Source organism: Rutilus rutilus, assembly GCF_951802725.1.
Source record: "Rutilus rutilus genome assembly, chromosome: 10".
Classification (NCBI taxonomy): Eukaryota; Metazoa; Chordata; class Actinopteri; order Cypriniformes; family Leuciscidae; genus Rutilus; species Rutilus rutilus.
The window spans coordinates 248,579-270,000 of record NC_140215.1 but is presented as its reverse complement, the minus strand read 5'-3'; the positions used below and the strand labels follow the sequence as shown (position 1 = coordinate 270,000).

At 41.7% G+C, this 21,422-nt stretch overlaps 1 protein-coding gene across 1 annotated transcript in view; it reads left to right on the top strand.

Annotated features, from left to right (window-relative positions):
* gpc6b (glypican 6b) overlaps positions 1-20,063 on the top strand; it is a gene marked incomplete at its 3' end in the record, with an annotated part of 32,162 nt that extends 12,099 nt beyond the window's left edge. Inside the window, exons 5-9 of the mRNA XM_084422226.1 lie at positions 1,489-1,619; positions 4,686-4,862; positions 12,290-12,420; positions 16,403-16,569; positions 19,855-20,063. Coding sequence (XP_084278352.1) covers positions 1,489-1,619; positions 4,686-4,862; positions 12,290-12,420; positions 16,403-16,569; positions 19,855-20,063 — 815 coding nt within the window. The remainder of the gene's footprint in view (positions 1-1,488; positions 1,620-4,685; positions 4,863-12,289; positions 12,421-16,402; positions 16,570-19,854) is intronic.
* Positions 20,064-21,422: the final 1,359 nt, after the last annotated feature.

Below are 21,422 nucleotides of genomic sequence, written 5' to 3'. Positions count from 1 at the left end.
TTGCAGAGAAAGACTCACCAGAACACAGTTACTGGGTTTCACTTTTCATGTTTTCTGTGTTGGTAGAAGCAGCGATTACAGCACTTACACATGGAGAAACTCAGATTTTCATGATATGTCCCCTTTAAAAGAGTTCTTCCATAACCCAATGATCTGAGCTGATGCACTTTTATGATGGACAGATGCACTTTTATGATGGACAGATGCACAAGATTTACAGATGCACAATGTAAATCTTGGTGGCCTGGCACCTCATGTTAAGCTATATGTTAAAAACTTGGGTGTGGTATTGGATAGTGCCCTAAAGCTTGACAGGTAAATCAAGTTGTGAAGGCAAGCTTCTACCAGCTTCGAACCCTGGTAAAAATTAAGTCTTTCCTTTCATTCTCAAATTTTGAAAAAGTTATACATGGTTTTATCACTACAAGGCTGGATTATTGCAATTCACTTTATTTGGGGATCAGTCAATCATCCATAAACCACCTGCAGATAGTCCAGAATTCTGCTGCTAGAGTTTTGACAGGAGTTCGTAAACGGGAACATATAACTCCTGTCCTTCAGTCACTTCACTGGCTGCCGGTGTGTCACAGAATTAATTTGAAAGTTTTGCTATTAGTTTGTAAGTCATTAAATGGGTTAGCTCCGTCTTACCTTTCTGATCTGCTGACAGTCCACCAACCTACAAGAGCTCTTAGGTCTGCGAACTTAGGCCTCTTAATGGTTCCTATGGTTTGAGGGAGAGTAAATCATGGGCTAATTTTCATTTTTTGGGTGAACTATCACTTGAAGTGAAAGCTTCTGTGAAGGTGATGAGGAAACTCCTGCTGGTTTTCTGTGTAGCTGTTGACTGGTTCCCAGTGGAGCCGTGTTGTCTGGCCAGTGTGTTATTAAAGCGGTGTATGCCAGCTCTCCACATCATGTTCAGAGGTTTCTGTGGCGCTCGGGTCTTCAGTCCACGCCTGCAGGGGAAAATACATGTTGACATGACAGAAATGTTTTCCTCCATCATATTTGTGGACGGATCTGTTGCCACACCCGCGTCAGCCGACATCGTTATGTGCTCCCATCCACAACCAGCTTATTTTATTAACCTGGAACTGGACAAATATCTTCATGGTCAAGTAAAAACATCAAATGGTAATAATGGTAACTCTTTACAATAACGTTTCATTAGCTAACATGAACTAAGAATGAACAATACTTCCACAGCATTTATTAATCTTAATTATCTTAATATTAATTCTTTGGGTTTATCAGCACCAAGTCCAAGCCTATTCATTTACACACACAATGTAATATCAAATTTAGCACATCATATGATTTGGAGGATCGCAATAATATCGAGTTCAGTATCGTGATATTTATCGCATGTATCGACATGAGGGTATCGTTACACCCCTGTTAAATAATGTTAACAAGTAAGACCTCATTGTAAACTGTTACTGTAATAATGATATATATATATATAAATCTCTGTGTGTTGGACAGATGCCATGTTACTGGTGACGGAGCGACTCGAGGGACCGTTCAACATCGAGTCTGTGATGGAGCCCATCGACGTGAAGATCTCTGAAGCCATCATGAACATGCAGGAGAACAGCATGCAGATCTCCTATCAGGTTATCATGTTCTCATACACAGTCATGTTCTGAGATCAAGCCTAGCACATATCCTCCACTGCACTCGGACCCAAACCTCAGCCCTCGCTTCAGGGTATTTATAACAGCATAGTTGCGGATGGTCAGATATTTGTAGTTCGCTGTTCAGCACTAAAGCATGCATGCGCTCTCAGTCCACCACTAATCACAGTTTCTGGAGGAGAAGAATGTGAGCGGGTGTTCTCCTGCGCTCACACACGGCTGAGGATCCGGGAATAGTTCAAGGTGATGTCTGCGGTGTACAGATCTCAGGATACGGTCTATTTCTGCTGCGTTTCTCTAGCTTTCTTCATAATCTAGTTCTCTAATGATAAATCTGCCATTAAAACTATTTAGTTTACTTTTAATATGTATAAATCACTGTATAAATGACCTGAACATTACAATAATTACTGGCTCTTTGATGAATTCGAGAGGTTTCATTCCTCTTTTGTAAGTGGCTTTGGATAACAGTGTCTGCTAAATAGTGATCGATCCTTATGGATTTTTTGATTGCTGATATAAAGCTGATTAGCTACAGTGGGGAGAACAAGTATTTGATACACTGCCGATTTTGCAGGTTTTCCTCCTTACAAAGCATGTAGAGGTCTGTAATGTTTATCATAGGTACTCTTCATCTGTGAGTGACGGAATCTAAAACAAAAATCCAGAACATCACATTGTATGATTTTTAAATAATTAATTAGCATTTTATTGCATGACATAAGTATTTGATCACCTACCAACCAGTAAGAATTCCGGCTCTCATAGACCTGTTAGTTACTCTTTCAGAAGCCCTCCTGTTCTCCACTCATTACCTGTATTAACTGCACCTGTTTGAACTCGTTACCTGTATAAAAGACACCTGTCCACACACTCAATCAAACAGACTCCAACCTCTCCACAATGGCCAAGACCAGAGAGCTGTGTAAGGACATCAGGGATAAAATTGTAGACCTGCACAAGGCTGGGATGGGCTACAGGACAATAGCCAAGCAGCTTGGTGAGAAGGCAACAACTGTTGGCGCAATTATTAGAAAATGGAAGAAGTTCAAGATGACGGTCAATCTCCCTCGGTCTGGGGCACCATGCAAGATCTCACCTCGTGGGGCATCAATGATCATGAGGAAGGTGAGGGATCAGCCCAGAACTACACGGCAGGACCTGGTCAATGACCTGAAGAGAGCTGGGACCACAGTCTCAAAGAAAACCATTAGTAACACACTACGCCGTCATGGATTAAAATCCTGCAGCGCACGCAAGGTCCCCCTGCTCAAGCCAGCGCATGTCCAGGCCCGTCTGAAGTTTGCCAATGACCATCTGGATGATCCAGAGGAGGAATGGGAGAAGGTCATGTGGTCTAATGAGACAAAAAAATAGAGCTTTTTGGTCTAAACTCCTCTCGCCGTGTTTGGAGGAAGAAGAAGGATGAGTACAACCCCAAGAACACCATCCCAACCGTGAAGCATGGAGGTGGAAACATCATTCTTTGGGGATGCTTTTCTGCAAAGGGGACAGGACGACTGCACCGTATTGAGGGGAGGATGGATGGGGCTGTGTATCACGAGATCTTGGCCAACAACCTCCTTCCCTCAGTAAGAGCATTGAAGATGGGTCGTGGCTGGGTCTTCCAGCATGACAACGACCCGAAACACACAGCCATGGCTCCGTAAGAAGCATCTCAAGGTCCTGGAGTGGCCTAGCCAGTCTCCAGACCTGAACCCATAGAAGATCTTTGGAGGGAGCTGAAAGTCCGTATTCCCCAGCGACAGCCCCGAAACCTGAAGGATCTGGAGAAGGTCTGTATGGAGGAGTGGGCCAGAATCCCTGCAGTGTGTGCAAACCTGGTCCAGAACTACAGGAAACGGATGATCTCTGTAATTGCAAACAAAGGTTTCTGTACCAGATATTAAGTTCTGCTTTTCTGATGTATCAAATACTTATGTTATGCAATAAAATGCAAATTAATTACTTAAAAATCATACAATGTGATTTTCTGGATTTTTGTTTTAGATTCCGTCACTCACAGTTGAAGAGTACCTATGATAAACATTACAGACTTCTACATGCTTTGTAAGTGGGAAAACCTGCAAAATCGGCAGTGTATCAAATACTTGTTCTCTCCACTGTATGTGTGATATTTTGTATTTGAAGACCAGAAATAACATATGCATAACAATTACTCCAACAAAATGTATATATATTTCACATATTTTCCAAATTAGAAATAATTAATTGGAAAATGTCAATATGCAAATAATCATTTGAACTTGATAAACCTTATAGTTTAGAGAGAAAGTTAGTGATTCTGTAATCCTATTATAGTTTATTTCACAAATAAAGAAACGGTTAAAAACTTGAGTAAAGGAAACTCTGCTGTCTAAATTAAAGTCAGCTTTCGACACTTATTGGACACTGATGCCGCTAATTAAAATATCGGTCGACCACTACTGCTAAATGCATAAATATGAATGTAATGTAAATATTAATGTGCAGTGATGATTATAAGCGAGCCGTTGGTAGGTTGTCTCATTGCAGGATCATGTCAAATGAGCGTGAAGTTGACAAGTTGATTAAAATGCTGAAAAATCAGTCGGTCAAAAATGTACGTTTTTCCTCTCATATGTTCATATAAATTTAATCTAAAATCTTGATGTTGATTAAAACATGCTTAGACATGTTCTGCATCAACTACACACATGTATTCAGAGTTTTTCATATTCAAATCCAAGAACAAATACACAAGACTAGTGGAGCCGAATTCAGAAGTTTATTCTAAAGCTGTGTTGTGAATTCTGTTGATCGTGATCCTGCGGTTCAGCCGTGAAACAACATGTGGTCGAGCGCCTAACTTTAGACATGACGGATCAGGCTCACTTCACCATTTCGTTCTCGTTCCTCATGTTATTTGGGAGTGTGGAGCGCGTTCTCTCATCGGGTTAGTGTGTGTGTGTGTTTCAGAGTGTGTGTTTCAGAGTGTGTGTTTCAGTGTGTGTTTCAGTGTGTGTGTTTCAGAGTTTCAGACTCTAGATCTGCGTGTAATTGCAGGTTTTCCAGGGTTGTGGGCAGCCAAATCCCTCGGGAATGAGCCGATCCTCCCGGAGCGTCCCGAACACGTTCATCTTCAGTCCCGACAGCACTGAGGATCTCACACACCTCACACACTCACACACACACCTTGAGGATCTGCCCACCGTAACCACAGGATCCCGACTCCAACGCCTGGTGAGAGAGACATACCTCTCACACACACACACACACACACACACACACACACACACACACACACACACACACACACACACACACACACACACACACACACCCACCTCTCTTTCTCACACACACACCTCTCTCACACACACACACACACACACACCTCACACACACACACACACACACACACACACCTCACACACACACACAACAAAAACTCCAATGTTAAATTAACTCTCCTGGGAGTTTATTTGACTCCACACAGTGTTTTTTATTAAATTAAGCAGTGTTAAAGGTAATGAGATAATTAAGTGATTAATTGAGTGATGATTGAGCATTATTGCCTGGTGGTACCCTGGGACCACCCTGCCACCAATCAAAACTCATTCATGGCTCCCATCATGCATTGCGGTATGAATAAATTATGATCTGAATGGTCTTAGTAATTTCCTTTTCCTACCAGAATGTTCTGTTTGTCACCAGTTGAGATTCATACACTGATTCTTGATGTCTGTGTGTGCCTAAAAGAAAGATTTTTTTTTTTATCAGAACAAATTGTAACAAATCCTTTGGATTATATTGAAGATTCTGGATCTCATGCTGTAGAATCACAGTAATACTGTAACAATATAAACCTAAATCAGAGATTAAGCTCTAAATGAGTTTAGTGATTCAGGTATAATGATAATTAAAGCTGCAAGCAGCGATGAAAGGGCCCTCGCACCCGTGCCATCAACACTCGGTGGTTTTAGGAAGACAGAGCATGGTTGGGAAATGTACATTTAAGGAGGTATATATAGTAAGAGTATGTCAAAGTCAGTTACAAAATGTTTTGTATAATGGTGATAATAGCATGCTTCATGACTCAGCTAAGTGTTGCTAGCATGTTTAGTCTGTTTCTAGCATGCTCAGTACACAATAATTATGTGGTTAGTACTGCATTACTGTGTTAACCATGTCAGTTTCTGTTGCCAGTAGGTGGCGTTATGACTATAACTGAATATGAGCATGGATGTGTGTTCAGGACAGAACTCTTATCAAACGTGTGAAGTTTGGTGCAAATTGGACATTGCCTTCTTGAGTAACAACAAAGTCATGTTTCATTGAATTAGCATTCTTTAGCACTTAGCTAAGCATTGTTAGCATGTTTTAACATGTTTCTAGCATGTTTAGAACTCAATGGCATTTTTAACATGTTGCTAGAACGGCATCAACGTGTTAAACATGTCACTTCCTGTTGCCAGTAGGTGGCGCTATTACTAGAACTGAACATTCTCATGCAGATGTGTTCAGGCCATGACTCTTATCAAAAGTGTGAAGTTTGGGGCAGATTGGACATTCCATGCCTGAGTTACAGCAAATTCCTATTTAATTGCAATAATAGCATGCTTTAGCACTTAGCTAAGAGTTTGCTAGCATGTTTTAGCATGTTTCTAGTATGTTGTTAGCATGTTTAACACTTGCTGGCACTTTTTTTATATGTTATTAGGAGTCCATAACAGTGTTAACATGTCACTTCCTGTTGCCAGCAGGTGGCGCTATGACTGTAACTGAATATAAGCATGGTCATGTGTTCAGGACAGAACGCTTATCAAAAGTGTGAAGTTTGACGCAGATTGGACATTCCATGCCTGAGTTACAGCAAATTCATATTTAATTGCAGTAATATCATTCTTTAGCACTTAGCTAAGTGTTTGCTAGTATGTTTTAACATGTCTCTAGTATGTTGGTAGGATGTTTAGCACCTACTGGCATTTTTTTTATATGTTATTAGGAGTCAAGAACAGTGTTAAACGTCACTTCCTGTTGCCAGCAGGTGGCGCTATGACTATAACTAAATATGAGCATGGACATGTGTTCAAGAGATAACTCTTATCAAACGTGTGAAGTTTGGGGCAGATTGGACATTCCATGCCTGTGTTACAGCAAATTCCTATTTAATTGCAGCAATAGCATGCTTTAGCACTTAGCTAAGTGTTTGCTAGCATGTTTTAGCATGGTTCTAGTATGTTGTTAGCATGTTTAACACTTGATGGCACTTTTTTTATATGTTTTTATATGTCCACAACAGTGTTTAACATGTCACTTCCTGTTGCCAGCAGGTGGCACTATGACTGTAACTGAATATGAGCATGGTCATGTGTTCAGGACAGAACGTTTATTAAAAGTGTGAAGTTTGGTGCAGAATGGACATTGCCTTCTTGCGTAACAACAACATCCTGTTTCATTGAATTAGCATGCTTTAGCACTTAGCTAAGTATTGCTAGCATGTTTTAACATGTTTCTAGCATGTTTAGAAGTCAATGGCATTTTTAACATGTTGCTAGAATGGCATCAACGTGTTAAACATGACACTTCCTGTTACCAGTAGGTGGCGCTATTTCTATAACTGAATATTCTCATGTAGATGTGTTCAGGACAGAACGCTTATCAAAAGTGTGAAGTTTGGGGCAGATTGGACATTCCATGCCTGAGTTACAGCAAATTCCTATTTAATTGCAATAATAGCATGCTTTAGCACTTAGCTAAGAGTTTGCTAGCATGTTTTAGCATGCTTCTAGTATGTTGTTAGCATGTTTAGCACTTGCTGGCACTTTTTTATATGTTATTAGGAGTCCATAACAGTGTTAAACATGTCACTTCCTGTTGCCAGCAGGTGGCGCTATGACTATAACTGAATATGAGCATGGTCATGTGTTCAGGACAGAACTCTTATCAAACGTGTGAAGTTTGGGGCAGATTGGACATTCCATGCCTGAGTTACAGCAACTTCCTGTTTCATGGCGAAACATCGAAATTTGTCAGGCCGCCGAGGACCCGCCCTTCGACGAAAACTCAAGATCTTCGCAATTTAACGTCGCAAAGGCCTTAAGATTACACTCACCAAATTTGAAGATGATCAGATTAAAACTGTAGGAGGAGTTCGTTAAAGTACGAGGCCTGAAAATGGCAAAAACTGCACAAAAATCTGAGAGGAAGTTCAAAATGGCTGACTTCCTGTTGTGTTTAGGGCTATGCTCCAAGAGACTTTTTTGTAGGTATTAGGTCATTACATGTATGTACCGAATTTCGTGCACGTACGTGGAACGTTGCGGGAGGCGCACTCCGTTGAACTTTTATAGGTGGCGCTATCGAGCCATTTTGCCCCGTCCAATTCTGAAACCTATATCAGATGTAAATTTTCGCCAGTTCTGACGCGTGTGCAAAGTTTTGTGAGTTTTCGAGCATGTTTAGGCCCTCAAAAATGCAATTAAATGCGGAGAAGAATAATAATAATAATAATAATAATAATAATAATAAACAGAGCAATTCCAAGAGGGTCCTCACACCATCGGTGCTCGGGCCCTAATTATGTTAAAACATAACCAACATCATCAGATCACCGTTTCTCTTTGTTCCTCTGGCAGTTATAACTCAGTTACAGCAGACAAACTAACTCTAACATTAATAGTGTAAGGGCCAAGAGCCCAACTAAAGCACACACTGATCACTGTAATGGCGACTTACAAAGTTTGATTTTCTCCTTCAGTGATTCTGCTTGTTATCAGGTGTCTTCAGTAATGCTCAATCATCACTCAGTTAATCACTTAATGATCTCATTACCTCTAACACTGCTTCTGTTTTAAATTTTAAAGTCAACGCTTTTAATCATCAAGGACGCATTAAACTCATCAGTGACAGTAAAGACATTTATAATGTTACAGAAGATTCTGTTTCAAATAAATGCTGTTCTTTTGAACTTTCTATTCATCAAAGAATCCTGAGAAATAAAATGTAAGACAGTTTCCACAGAAATATGAACTGTTTTCAACACTGATAATAATCAGAAATGTTTCTTGATCATCAAATCATCATAATAGAGTGATTTCTGAAGGATCATGTGACACTGAAGACTGGAGTAATGATGCTGAAAATGCAGCTTTGATCACAGGAATAAATTACACTTTACTGTATATTCACATAGAGAACAGATGATTTACACTGGAATAATATTTCACTGTTTTTAACATTATAAATCTCACTTTTGATCATTTTAATATGTTTTTGCATAAATAAAATGATTATTTCTTTCTTTCATCTAGTTAGTTCCAGCTAGTTGATCTAGTTAGTCGTTGTGTCTCTGTGACCCTTAATGGCATCAACACTATCCAGGTGAAATTAATAAACCATAATCAGTGTGTTCTCAGAGTTTATTAATGCATGTATTTGCTCTCTCCTGTTTTAAACGCTTGCCAGAGGATTGTGTGGAAACTCATGCAACTCAGTGTAAGAGTTGCTCAGTGTTTATTCTCCTGCCCACACAACCACGCACACTCACACACACACACACACACACACACACGCGCACACACGCGCGCGCACACACACGCGCGCGCACACACACACACACGCGCGCGCGCACACACGCGCACACACACGCACACACACACACACACACACTGATACTGTAAGAGCAGCGTCTCCAGTGTGTGTCAGAGTCTCTTCTGGTCATTTATAAAGTATTTAATCATTAACTAGTCAGAAGTATCTCTAATATTTGTAATCTTGTTCGCCCTCGTGTTTGTTATGTGCAGGTCTCGTTGATGAAGTATATATTTATAATCATTCAACATTGAATTGAATCCAAGACTTTTGTGTTAGAATGTTTGAACTGCTGATTTCCATAGATGTGTGTTGCGGTCGCGTCTCATTTGGTGCAACTAATGCCATAATATGCATGTCATTTTTATGATGCTTTTAGCATTATATCTTATTATGTCATATTTAACCTAAAACTTTTAGTTATTTACACTTCAGATAGCCGATATTATTAAAATGTTAGTGACTTAAAATCTTCTTTTTTTTTTTTCACAGAACACAGAATGAAAGTCTCTTTTTTTTTTTTAGCCATGTTTTCATTTACTCATTATACATGCGTGAGTATAATTATCACTTTCGAGACGTACCACACAAACTAAACACACGAGGTCAGATTTGTTTGGATTGTGTTTATTTAAAGGCGTATTCTGTGCTTTGCTGATTGCAGCCTGACAAACAGAGACTAACCGAACATCCATCCCGTGTTTCAGGAGTTCGGCCTGTGGATCCTGTTAAACACATCATACATATATACATTTCTTCAGTTTATATGAATATTTATTTTTGTCAGAATGGCCGTCAGTGGAGAAAGATGTGTTTTGCCCTGAACGGTGTAGTTATTTCTCAGGATTCTTTGATGAACAGAAGGTTCAAAAGAACAGCATTTCTCTGAGATGGAATATTTTGTAACTGTCTTTACTGTCACTTTTGATCAATTTAATGTGTCCTTGATGGAAAAAAATGATTAATTTTTTTTAAAAAAATGACCTACTGACCCCAAACTTTTGAACGGCAGTGTATTTAGTCATCAGTATTTCATTAAACTTATGCAGTGCATCTTCTTGCTTGAATAAAGTGTGACATGACGAGAGTCTGATGTTAAAGTTAAAGTTGCATGATCATTCATTACATCAAAGTCCTTCCGAAGGACATATGAATTTTTAGCCGTGTTTATTAAATTTTTTCCTTACATCTTGCAGGAGCATGGTATAATATTTCATAATGTATATAAGGTCACGTAGTTAATACCTGTTAAATATTAAAGGAATGGTTTGTCATTTTGATATTCTTTCTTTTATGTATAAATGTGATTTCATTTAGAAAAAAAATAGACTAGTACATCTCAGGTGTGTTTGAGTTTCATTGAGCAGTTCCTGGACTGGAGCATTTGCTCCCTCTAGTGGAGGACACACACATACACACACACACACACACACACACACACACACACACACACACACACACACACACAATCACTCTTCATCTGGATGATGCTTCAGTGCAGGTCCATTAGCATAATGCCAGTCTCTGGTCCTGATTGGCTGAACAGCGTCCCTTAGCCCCGCCCTCAAACACTGTAGTTTATCTGAGACTGGAAGAGTTTGGTTTGTGTTGTTCATTTACATTTTACATTTAATAATTTAGCAGACGCTTTTATCCAAAGCGAATTACAAATGAGGAGAACAATAGAAGCGATCAGACCAGTGAGAGGACAGCCGTGTACACCTCTATCTCACACACACACACACACACACACACACACACACACACACACACACACCTCTCACACAAGTGCTGTAACGAGTCTCAGTTAGTCTAGCACAGAACACATAGCAAGTGTTTTTTTTTTTTTTTATCAGAAAAAGAAAACAAATAGAGTAGAAGAGGTAAGTGCTAGTATTAACTGGTCATTCCTCCAGCTGGGAACGGTCCAGGAGAAGGTCTGTGAGAGTGATTTCGTGGCTCTTTGGGATGATGCTCCACGAGGCGTCGTTCGCTTGCAGAGCACAAGCGTCTGGAGGGCGTCTGAACTAGCAGGTTTGGGTGTGTTGGTGCAGAGCCAGTGGTTGTCTTGTAGGCAAACATCAGTGCCTTGAATTAGATGCGAGCGGCTGTTGGGAACCAGTGCAAACTGAGGAAGAGAGTGACGAGGGCTTTCTTCGCCTCGTTGATCAAATGCAAAGGCCTGATAGTACATGCCGGACGGCCCGCTAAGAGAGCATTACAATAGTCCAGTCTGGAGAGAACAAGAGCTTGGACAAGGAGCTGTGTAGTCTGATAGGAAGGGTCTGATATTCCCTATGTTTTATAAAGCAAATCTGCAGGACCGGTCGTTGTAGTTCATGTGGAGCAGACGCTGTTTTCTGCTGACAAAGCAAATCCAATTTCATGAGATTGATTTGGTAAAACCCACGCCATCGTTACTGTTCGTATCACTGTGATCAAGAGCTGAGATTCAGATATGATAAATGAGTGTTTGGTTTCTGACCAATCACAGCAGAGCAGCTCTCAGAGAGGCGGGGCTTAGAGACACTGAATCTTCTAACGAAGCGTTTCAGACACTGAGGGAAAACAGCTGATGCTGCAGTGGAGATCATGAGGACATTACAGTGTTTCTGACCTCCGAAACAAAATGAGGAACCTTTAAAATAGTTGAAGTTAAAAAAAGAAAAGTTAAGTAAATTCATTGGTTAGAAAAAGTGTGAACCGTTAAGAACTTTGAGTTATTGAAACCAAGGTTATTATAGTTAACAAAACAATTTTTATTTGATATAAAATAAGCATTAACTGAAATAAAATAACATATAAGAAATTTCAGCTAGTTAAGGAAACATTTTCATTTGATGTACTACATAGAAAAAATAGAAAAAAAACGAATAAAAAGACAAAAATCACAATAAAAACTATAAAAGTATCTCAATGATACTAAAACATTGACTGAAATGTCTGGAATAATGGAATTTAATTATTTTATTAAATCATTTGAATATAGTTTCTGTCAGTGTGTGTGTGTGTGTGTGTGTGTGTGTGTGAATGATGAGTTGTTCTAATGGTCTTCCTCATGTCTTCATCATCAGGTGACGGACATCAAGGAGAAGTTGATGCGGTTCAGGAAGTTCTGGTCGTCACTCCCCGAGTCGATCTGTCAGGAGGAGCATGTGGCGACGGTGGAGAACGAGAACTGCTGGAACGGCCTCGGGCAGGGCAGGTAACACTCGTTAATATTCATATTAATCAGCATATTCATGAACGAGTTCTGCTGGAACGGCATCGAGCAGGGCAGGTAACACTCGTTAATATTCATATTAATCAGCATATTCATGAAGGAGTTCTGCCGGAACGGCCTCAAGCAGGGCAGGTAACACTCGTTAATATTCATATTAATCAGCATATTCATGAACGAGTTCTGCTGGAACGGCATCGAGCAGGGCAGGTAACACTCGTTAATATTCATATTAATCAGCATATTCATGAACGAGTTCTGCTGGAACGGCCTCGAGCAGGGCAGGTAACACTCGTTAATATTCATATTAATCAGCATATTCATGAAGGAGTTCTGCTGGAACGGCCTCGAGCAGGGCAGGTAACACTCGTTAATATTCATATTAATCAGCATATTCATGAACGAGTTCTGCCGGAACGGCCTCGAGCTGGGCAGGTAACACTCGTTAATATTCATATTAATCAGCATATTCATGAAGGAGTTCTGCCGGAACGGCCTCAAGCAGGGCAGGTAACACTCATTAATATTCATATTAATCAGCGTATTCATGAACGAGTTCTGCTGGAACGGCCTCGAGCTGGGCAGGTAACACTCGTTAATATTCATATTAATCAGCGTATTCATGAACGAGTTCTGCTGGAACGGCCTCGAGCAGGGCAGGTAACACTCGTTAATATTCATATTAATCAGCATATTCATGAAGGAGTTCTGCCGGAACGGCCTCGAGCAGGGCAGGTAACACTCGTTAATATTCATATTAATCAGCATATTCATGAAGGAGTTCTGCCGGAACGGCCTCGAGCAGGGCAGGTAACACTCGTTAATATTCATATTAATCAGCATATTCATGAACGAGTTCTGCCGGAACGGCCTCGAGCAGGGCAGGTAACACTCGTTAATATTCATATTAATCAGCATATTCATGAAGGAGTTCTGCTGGAACGGCCTCGAGCAGGGCAGGTAACACTCGTTAATATTCATATTAATCAGCATATTCATGAAGGAGTTCTGCTGGAACGGCCTCGAGCAGGGCAGGTAACACTCGTTAATATTCATATTAATCAGCGTATTCATGAACGAGTTCTGCTGGAACGGCCTCGAGCAGGGCAGGTAACACTCGTTAATATTCATATTAATCAGCATATTCATGAAGGAGTTCTGCTGGAACGGCCTCGAGCAGGGCAGGTAACACTCGTTAATATTCATATTAATCAGCATATTCATGAAGGAGTTCTGCTGGAACGGCCTCGAGCAGGGCAGGTAACACTCGTTAATATTCATATTAATCAGCATATTCATGAACGAGTTCTGCTGGAACGGCCTCGAGCAGGGCAGGTAACACTCGTTAATATTCATATTAATCAGCATATTCATGAAGGAGTTCTGCCGGAACGGCCTCGAGCAGGGCAGGTAACACTCGTTAATATTCATATTAATCAGCTTATTCATGAACGAGTTCTGCTGGAACGGCCTCGAGCAGGGCAGGTAACACTCGTTAATATTCATATTAATCAGCATATTCATGAACGAGTTCTGCCGGAACGGCCTCGAGCAGGGCAGGTAACACTCGTTAATATTCATATTAATCAGCATGTTCATGAAGGAGTTCTGCTGGAACGGCCTCGAGCAGGGCAGGTAACACTCGTTAATATTCATATTAATCAGCTTATTCATGAACGAGTTCTGCTGGAACGGCCTCGAGCAGGGCAGGTAACACTCGTTAATATTCATATTAATCAGCATATTCATGAACGAGTTCTGCCGGAACGGCCTCGAGCAGGGCAGGTAACACTCGTTAATATTCATATTAATCAGCTTATTCATGAACGAGTTCTGCCGGAACGGCCTCGAGCAGGGCAGGTAACACTCGTTAATATTCATATTAATCAGCTTATTCATGAACGAGTTCTGCTGGAACGGCCTCGAGCAGGGCAGGTAACACTCGTTAATATTCATATTAATCAGCATATTCATGAACGAGTTCTGCCGGAACGGCCTCGAGCAGGGCAGGTAACACTCGTTAATATTCATATTAATCAGCATATTCATGAACGAGTTCTGCCGGAACGGCCTCGAGCAGGGCAGGTAACACTCGTTAATATTCATATTAATCAGCATATTCATGAACGAGTTCTGCCGGAACGGCCTCGAGCAGGGCAGGTAACACTTGTTAATATTCATATTAATCAGCATATTCATGAAGGAGTTCTGCTGGAACGGCCTCGAGCAGGGCAGGTAACACTCGTTAATATTCATATTAATCAGCGTATTCATGAAGGAGTTCTGCTGGAATGGCCTCGAGCAGGGCAGGTAACACTCGTTAATATTCATATTAATCAGCATATTCATGAACGAGTTCTGCTGGAACGGCCTCGAGCAGGGCAGGTAACACTCGTTAATATTCATATTAATCACCATATTCATGAAGGAGTTCTGCTGGAATGGCCTCGAGCAGGGCAGGTAACACTCGTTAATATTCATATTAATCAGCATATTCATGAACGAGTTCTGCTGGAACGGCCTCGAGCAGGGCAGGTAACACTCGTTAATATTCATATTAATCAGCATATTCATGAACGAGTTCTGCTGGAACGGCCTCGAGCAGGGCAGGTAACACTCGTTAATATTCATATTAATCAGCATATTCATGAACGAGTTCTGCCGGAACGGCCTCGAGCAGGGCAGGTAACACTCGTTAATATTCATATTAATCAGCATATTCATGAACGAGTTCTGCCGGAACGGCCTCGAGCAGGGCAGGTAACACTAACGGCCTCGAGCAGGGCAGGTAACACTCGTTAATATTCATATTAATCAGCATATTCATGAACGAGTTCTGCCGGAACGGCCTCGAGCAGGGCAGGTAACACTCGTTAATATTCATATTAATGAGCATATTCATGAACGAGTTCTGCTGGAACGGCCTCGAGCAGGGCAGGTAACACTCATCATTAATATTCATGTGGGCTGCTAATATTAAAGGGATAGTTAACCCAAAAATGAAAATTAGCCCATGATTTACTCACACTGAATTCATCCTAGGTGTGTATGACATTCTTCTTTCAGGCGAATACAATCGGAGTTGTCCTGGCTCTTCCAAGCTTTATAATGGCAGTGAATGGCTGTTTTTGTTTTGAAATCCATCAAAGTGCACCTATCCATCATAAAAGTGCATCTATCCATCATAATAGTGCATCTATTTGCAAATATTAATGAGCGTGTTCATGTGCACTGCTAATATTAATGAGCATATTAATGTGTGCTACTAATATTAATGAGTATATTCGTGTGAACTGCTAATATTAATGAGCATATTAGTGTGTGCTGCTAATATTAATGAGCGTGTTCATGTGCACTGCTAATATTAATTAGCATATTAATGTGTGCTACTAATATTAATGAGTATATTAGTGTGAACTGCTAATATTAATGAGCATATTAGTGTGTGCTGCTAATATTAATGAGCGTGTTCATGTGCACTGCTAATATTAATGAGAATATTAATGTGTGCTGCCAATATTAATGAGCATATTCGTGTGAACTGTTAATATTAATGAGCATATTAATGTGCGCTGCTACTATTAATGAGCATATTAATGTGCTGCTAATATTAATGAGCGTATTCATGTTCGCTGCTACTATTAATGAGCGTATTCATGTTCGCTGCGAATTTTAATGAGCATATTCATGTGTGCTGCTAATATTAATGAGCATATTCATGTGTGCTGCTAATATTAATGAGCATATTAATGTGTGAACTGCTAATATTAATGAGCGTATTCGTGTGAACTGCTAATATTAATGAGCATATTAATGTGCGCTGCTAATATTAATGAGCGTATTTATATGCACAGCTAATGTTAATGAGCGTATTCATGTGCACGGCTAATTTTAATGACGTTATTAGATGTTAATAGCTGAACCCTATGCATGGATCTGGCTGAACTACCCAGTTGTTTTGTTCCAGGTTCGACCCTGAGGTTCAGAAAGACGTATGGATCCTTCAGGAGAATAACAGCACAGACTCTTCCCGACCCGACGCTGTGGTCCGACAGCAGATCATGGCTCTCCGGATGATGAGCAACAAGCTGAAGAACGCTTACCACGGCACTGACCTCCACTTCCAGGACTCCGGTAAGTCTGACGAATGCTAACGTGTGTTCAGAAGCACTGATGTGTCTTATTGATGAACTCAGAGCGGAGAATTATCTGTGCGATGATCAAACGACACAATGAGGTTTTATGGGAAGTCGTGTGTGAAGCATCACCTGCTTTCACTGTGGTTTCCAGAGTTTCCACTGAAATCACCCGAAACAATTTGTCCCAGGAACTTGCTGTCTGGGTTTCCACCACGGTCTAAAGTACCGGGAAGATTAGGAAAATTAGTCCAAGTCCCACCCCTGAAAGTTCCTGAACATTGAAGAAGTAATACCTCACCAGCAGGGACTTTCTAAGGGGGAAATATTTACCCGGAACTTCATTTAGACCCTGATTCCTGCGGTGGAAACACACCCTAAACTCCAGAGTTCCTGCGGTGGAAACACACCCTAAACTCCAGAGTTCCTGCGGTGGAAACACACCCTAAACTCCAGAGTTCCTGTGGTCGAAACACACCCCTAAACTCCAGAGTTCCTGCGGTGGAAACACACCCTAAACTCCAGAGTTCCTGCGGTGGAAACACACCCTAAACTCCAGAGTTCCTGCGGTGGAAACACACCCTAAACTCCAGAGTTCCTGCGGTGGAAACACACCCTAAACTCCAGAGTTCCTGCGGTGGAAACACACCCTAAACTCCAGAGTTCCTGCAGTGGAAACACACCCTAAACTCCAGAGTTCCTGTGGTGGAAACACACCCTAAACTCCAGAGTTCCTGCGGTGGAAACACACCCTAAACTCCAGAGTTCCTGCGGTGGAAACACACCCTAAACTCCAGAGTTCCTGCGGTGGAAACACACCCTAAACTCCAGAGTTCCTGTGGTGGAAACACACCCTAAACTCCAGAGTTCCTGAGGTGGAAACACACCCTAAACTCCAGAGTTCCTGAGGTGGAAACACACCCTAAACTCCAGAGTTCCTGAGGTGGAAACACACCCTAAACTCCAGAGTTCCTGAGGTGGAAACACACCCTAAACTCCAGAGTTCCTGCGGTGGAAATGTGGCTTTAGTCATTGTTAGTTCCCTTTCGAGGGACTCGCACTGCGTCAGAACGACACTTTGGGGAACACTCTTTGCGTAACGCGTCTGAAGTATGAATTAAATGAATCCAATCCTATTGGCGTTGCGTGATGACGTAGCGTGTGACGGCACACAACAGAGTTAGCTTTTTGCTCTTCAGCAAGTGCTCTGTGTCAACTGTCTGTCCTATTTGGTGTTGTTTGTCCTGTAGGAACTTGAATTGTTACTATAAGCACAGCTGAAAGCTTGTGTCTTCCTGCCCATGTTAAACTTCGGGAGGTGACACACGCGATCGGTGTGTGATACTGTTTGGATGCGAGGCATGTGTAACCCCTCGCCCCGCTCTGTGCGGGCCTCGAACCCGGGTCTCCGGCGTGGGAGTCAGGCGCTCTAACAAGGAGGCTAAAGACTGCAGCCTATTGAGATCAGAGGTTTACGTATAGATTATGAGACTGGTCTGATCTGTCTGAGCAGTTAGATATTTTAATTTAGCCTATCATTCAGACTTTGTTTAACTTGTCTGTTGGTTATGGCTGCATTTAATTCTGATGAATTAAAATGGTAGAATATTATCTGACTTTGAGAAGTTAAATATTTTAATTCAGCCTACCATTCAGACCATGTTTCACGTGTCTGGTTATTATGGCTGCATTTAATTTTGATTAATTAAAAAGATGGAATAATCATCTGACTAAGCTGGGAGCGGAGCATGCATGGGCTGTTCTCTCGCTGTTCTGCCAGCGCATTATGAGCCGAGCTCCTGGTTTAAGCAGCGGAGAATGAGTGGTTGTCTCTCCGCATGTTTACCAAATGCATGGATGCAGCTCTAGCTCCGCTGAGGCTTCAGGGTATCAGGGTGCTAAATTATATAGACGACTGGCTTATTATGGCCCAGTCACAAGAGACCAGAGGAATGGAGACTTCACCCCGAGGTGGTGGAGTCAGTATGTCAGAGGTTCGGCCCAGTGGAAGTGGATCTGTTCGCGTCTCGAGAGACGTCACACTGTCCACTGTGGTTCCCCCGATCGCTCTGCTCCCGGGAGTTCTGGAGAGGGAGAGTGGCCGGACCGGGTATGGATCTCAGACATAATATCGCTCCTAGAGGGCCCTCCATTGGAGATTCCCATCAGGAGGACCTGCTGTCACAGGCAGAGGGCTCAATGTTTCACCCTCGGCCAGAGCTATGGAAACTGTGGGTCGTACGTTTTCTCCGTGGGGCTTGAAGGATGAGACCTGCGACTTGGACCAGAGTTCCCACATGGGACCTGGCAGTGGTTCTCGAAGGGATGGTCAAGCCCCCCTTCGAACCTCTGGAGTCGGCTGAGGTTTTTTCATCAGCCATTACTTCTCTGAGGAGAGTAGGAGACCTTCAGGCGCTCTCTATATCTCACGGGTGCCTGGAGTCAGGGCTATCTTGCATCCCAGGCCGGGCTATGTGCCTGCAGTGCCTCTAATGTGGCACGGCCTACGGTTCTGCAGGCGTTTCACCCTCCACCTCACGTGCCGGCGGAAGATGGGAGACTTCACCTGCTTTCCCCTGTCAGAGCTCTCAAGATTTATGTCCAGAGGTCTTCTCAGTGGAGGAAGGCTGGTGTGCTTCGGGTCACCCAAGAAGGGGCTTCCCGCATCCAAGCAAATGGATTGTTCAGGCAATATCTATGGCCTATCAGGTGCGCAGCTTGCCTTCACCTTGGGCCACCCCTCATACATTCACAAGGTTCTACAGTCTGGACATTCCTTCTATGCCAGGCACTCTAGCTTCACACTGGGACAGGCAGGGCATGTTGTGGCATAGTGGGTATTCATTCCCCAAAGTGTCGTTCCGACGTAGTGCGAGTTCCCTTGAAAGGGAACGTCTCGGGTTCCGACTGTAACCCCTGTTCCCTGAGAAGGGAACGAGACACTGCGTCCCTCCGCCACTCCTCCTCCTGCCGGGGAGTGACTTGCTCCATCGCAGAAGCTAACGCTGTTGTGTGCCGGCGTCCCTATAGCTTCCGTGTGTGCCGTCACTCAATACGTCATCACGCAACACCTATAGCTATAGGATTGGATTAGTTTCATTCATACTTCAGACGTGTTACGCTAAGAGCTTTCCCCAAAGTGTCGTTCCGACGCAGTCTCGTTCCCTTCTCAGGGAACAAGGGTTACAGTCATAACCGGAGACGTTTTTCATAGCCAGATCTTTGAATGTTGGCATAAACCGGGTCCATGATGTTGAGATCGTGATCTTTTCCTCCGTCTCAGTCTCAGATGAAGAGAGCAGCGGCTCCGGCTCCGGCTCCGGTGTCACAGAATCAGAATCCTTCAGGACCGACCCGACCGACCCGACCCACCCGACCCACCCGACCCACACTCCGGTTCAGGAGCAGGAGAACAGAGACGAGACATCTTCAGCGTCCAGTGTACGGCCCGAGGTTCTGCTGCTGTTCTTCAGCGCGCTGGCCGTCAGATAGTGTCTCTCTCACTCACACACACACACACACACACACACATATATATATATATATATATATATATATATATATATATATATATATATATACATATATATATATACACACACACACACACACACACACACTGAAGCCGTACGGTCCAGATCTCCAGCGGCTGGAAGCTTTACAAGCGGAAGTCAAGGCTCTTCTGAAGCTCCAGTACAGTAGTTTAAAGGGTTAATTCACCCCAAAATTTTAATTCTTCATCATTTCCTCAAGCAAACATTTTATTAGGAGCTTGACAGTCAATGCTGAAGATTGAACTGAGAAAATACTGCCAGAACTATTTCTGTAACTGCAAGACTTTATCTGTTATATTGTGCCGATTATTAGGATCTTCTCTTTTATTTTTCTCACACGCATCTTGAACATTTTCATGCAGGTGAAGCTTTTGTGAATGCAGAAGAGAACATCTGGTTGAACTTACACTACCGTTTAAATGTCTGGGTTTAGTGAGATTTTTTTAATAATTTAATACTTTTATTCATCAAGGATGCATTAAATTGATCAAAAGTGACAGTAAAGACATTTATAATGTTACAAAAGATTCTATTTCAAATAAATGCTCTTCTTTTGAACTTTCTATTCATCAAAGAATCCTGAGAAATAAAATGTATCAGTTTCCACAGAAATATGAACTGTTTTCAACACTGATATAGATGTTTCTTGAGCATCAAATCATCATATTAGAATGATTTCTGAAGGATCATGTGACACTGAAGACTGGAGTAATGATGCTGAACATTCAGCTTTGATCACAGGAAAAAATTACACTTTTGTTTTTAAATTTTACATTTTCACTATTGTTTTTCTTATCCAGCACCAGTGGGGTACTTCACATGATGATTTAGAAAAATAATAAAAAATCTAACGAATCTGCACAAAACCTTTTTTAAATCTTAAGATGGTAATGATAAAGAGTTATGGTTAAGTTAGTTACTTAGGGAGAGTATATCCCATTTTCATTTTATATAGAATAACTTTTATGTCACACCATATGACAATTTTAGGCACGAATGCAACAAATTGGTGCATAAATCCAACTTCCAATACAAAATCTAAAAGACCACATATATTTTTGGAAATTCAAGAGTCAGTACAACACAACTCAATATTTTTTATGCCTAATATTTGAATAACAAAAAAAAATAACAAAAGTGTGACTTTTTTTCAGGCTTATATGTCAACCACCCATAATGTGTACATGTTGTTTTTTAGAAAATATACAAGCAGTTTATCAATGTGTCTCAGTTTCAACACTGTCAGTTCTTACTGGTCTATTCCAGACATCCCACCTCTCCCTTAAATTCAGGGTTT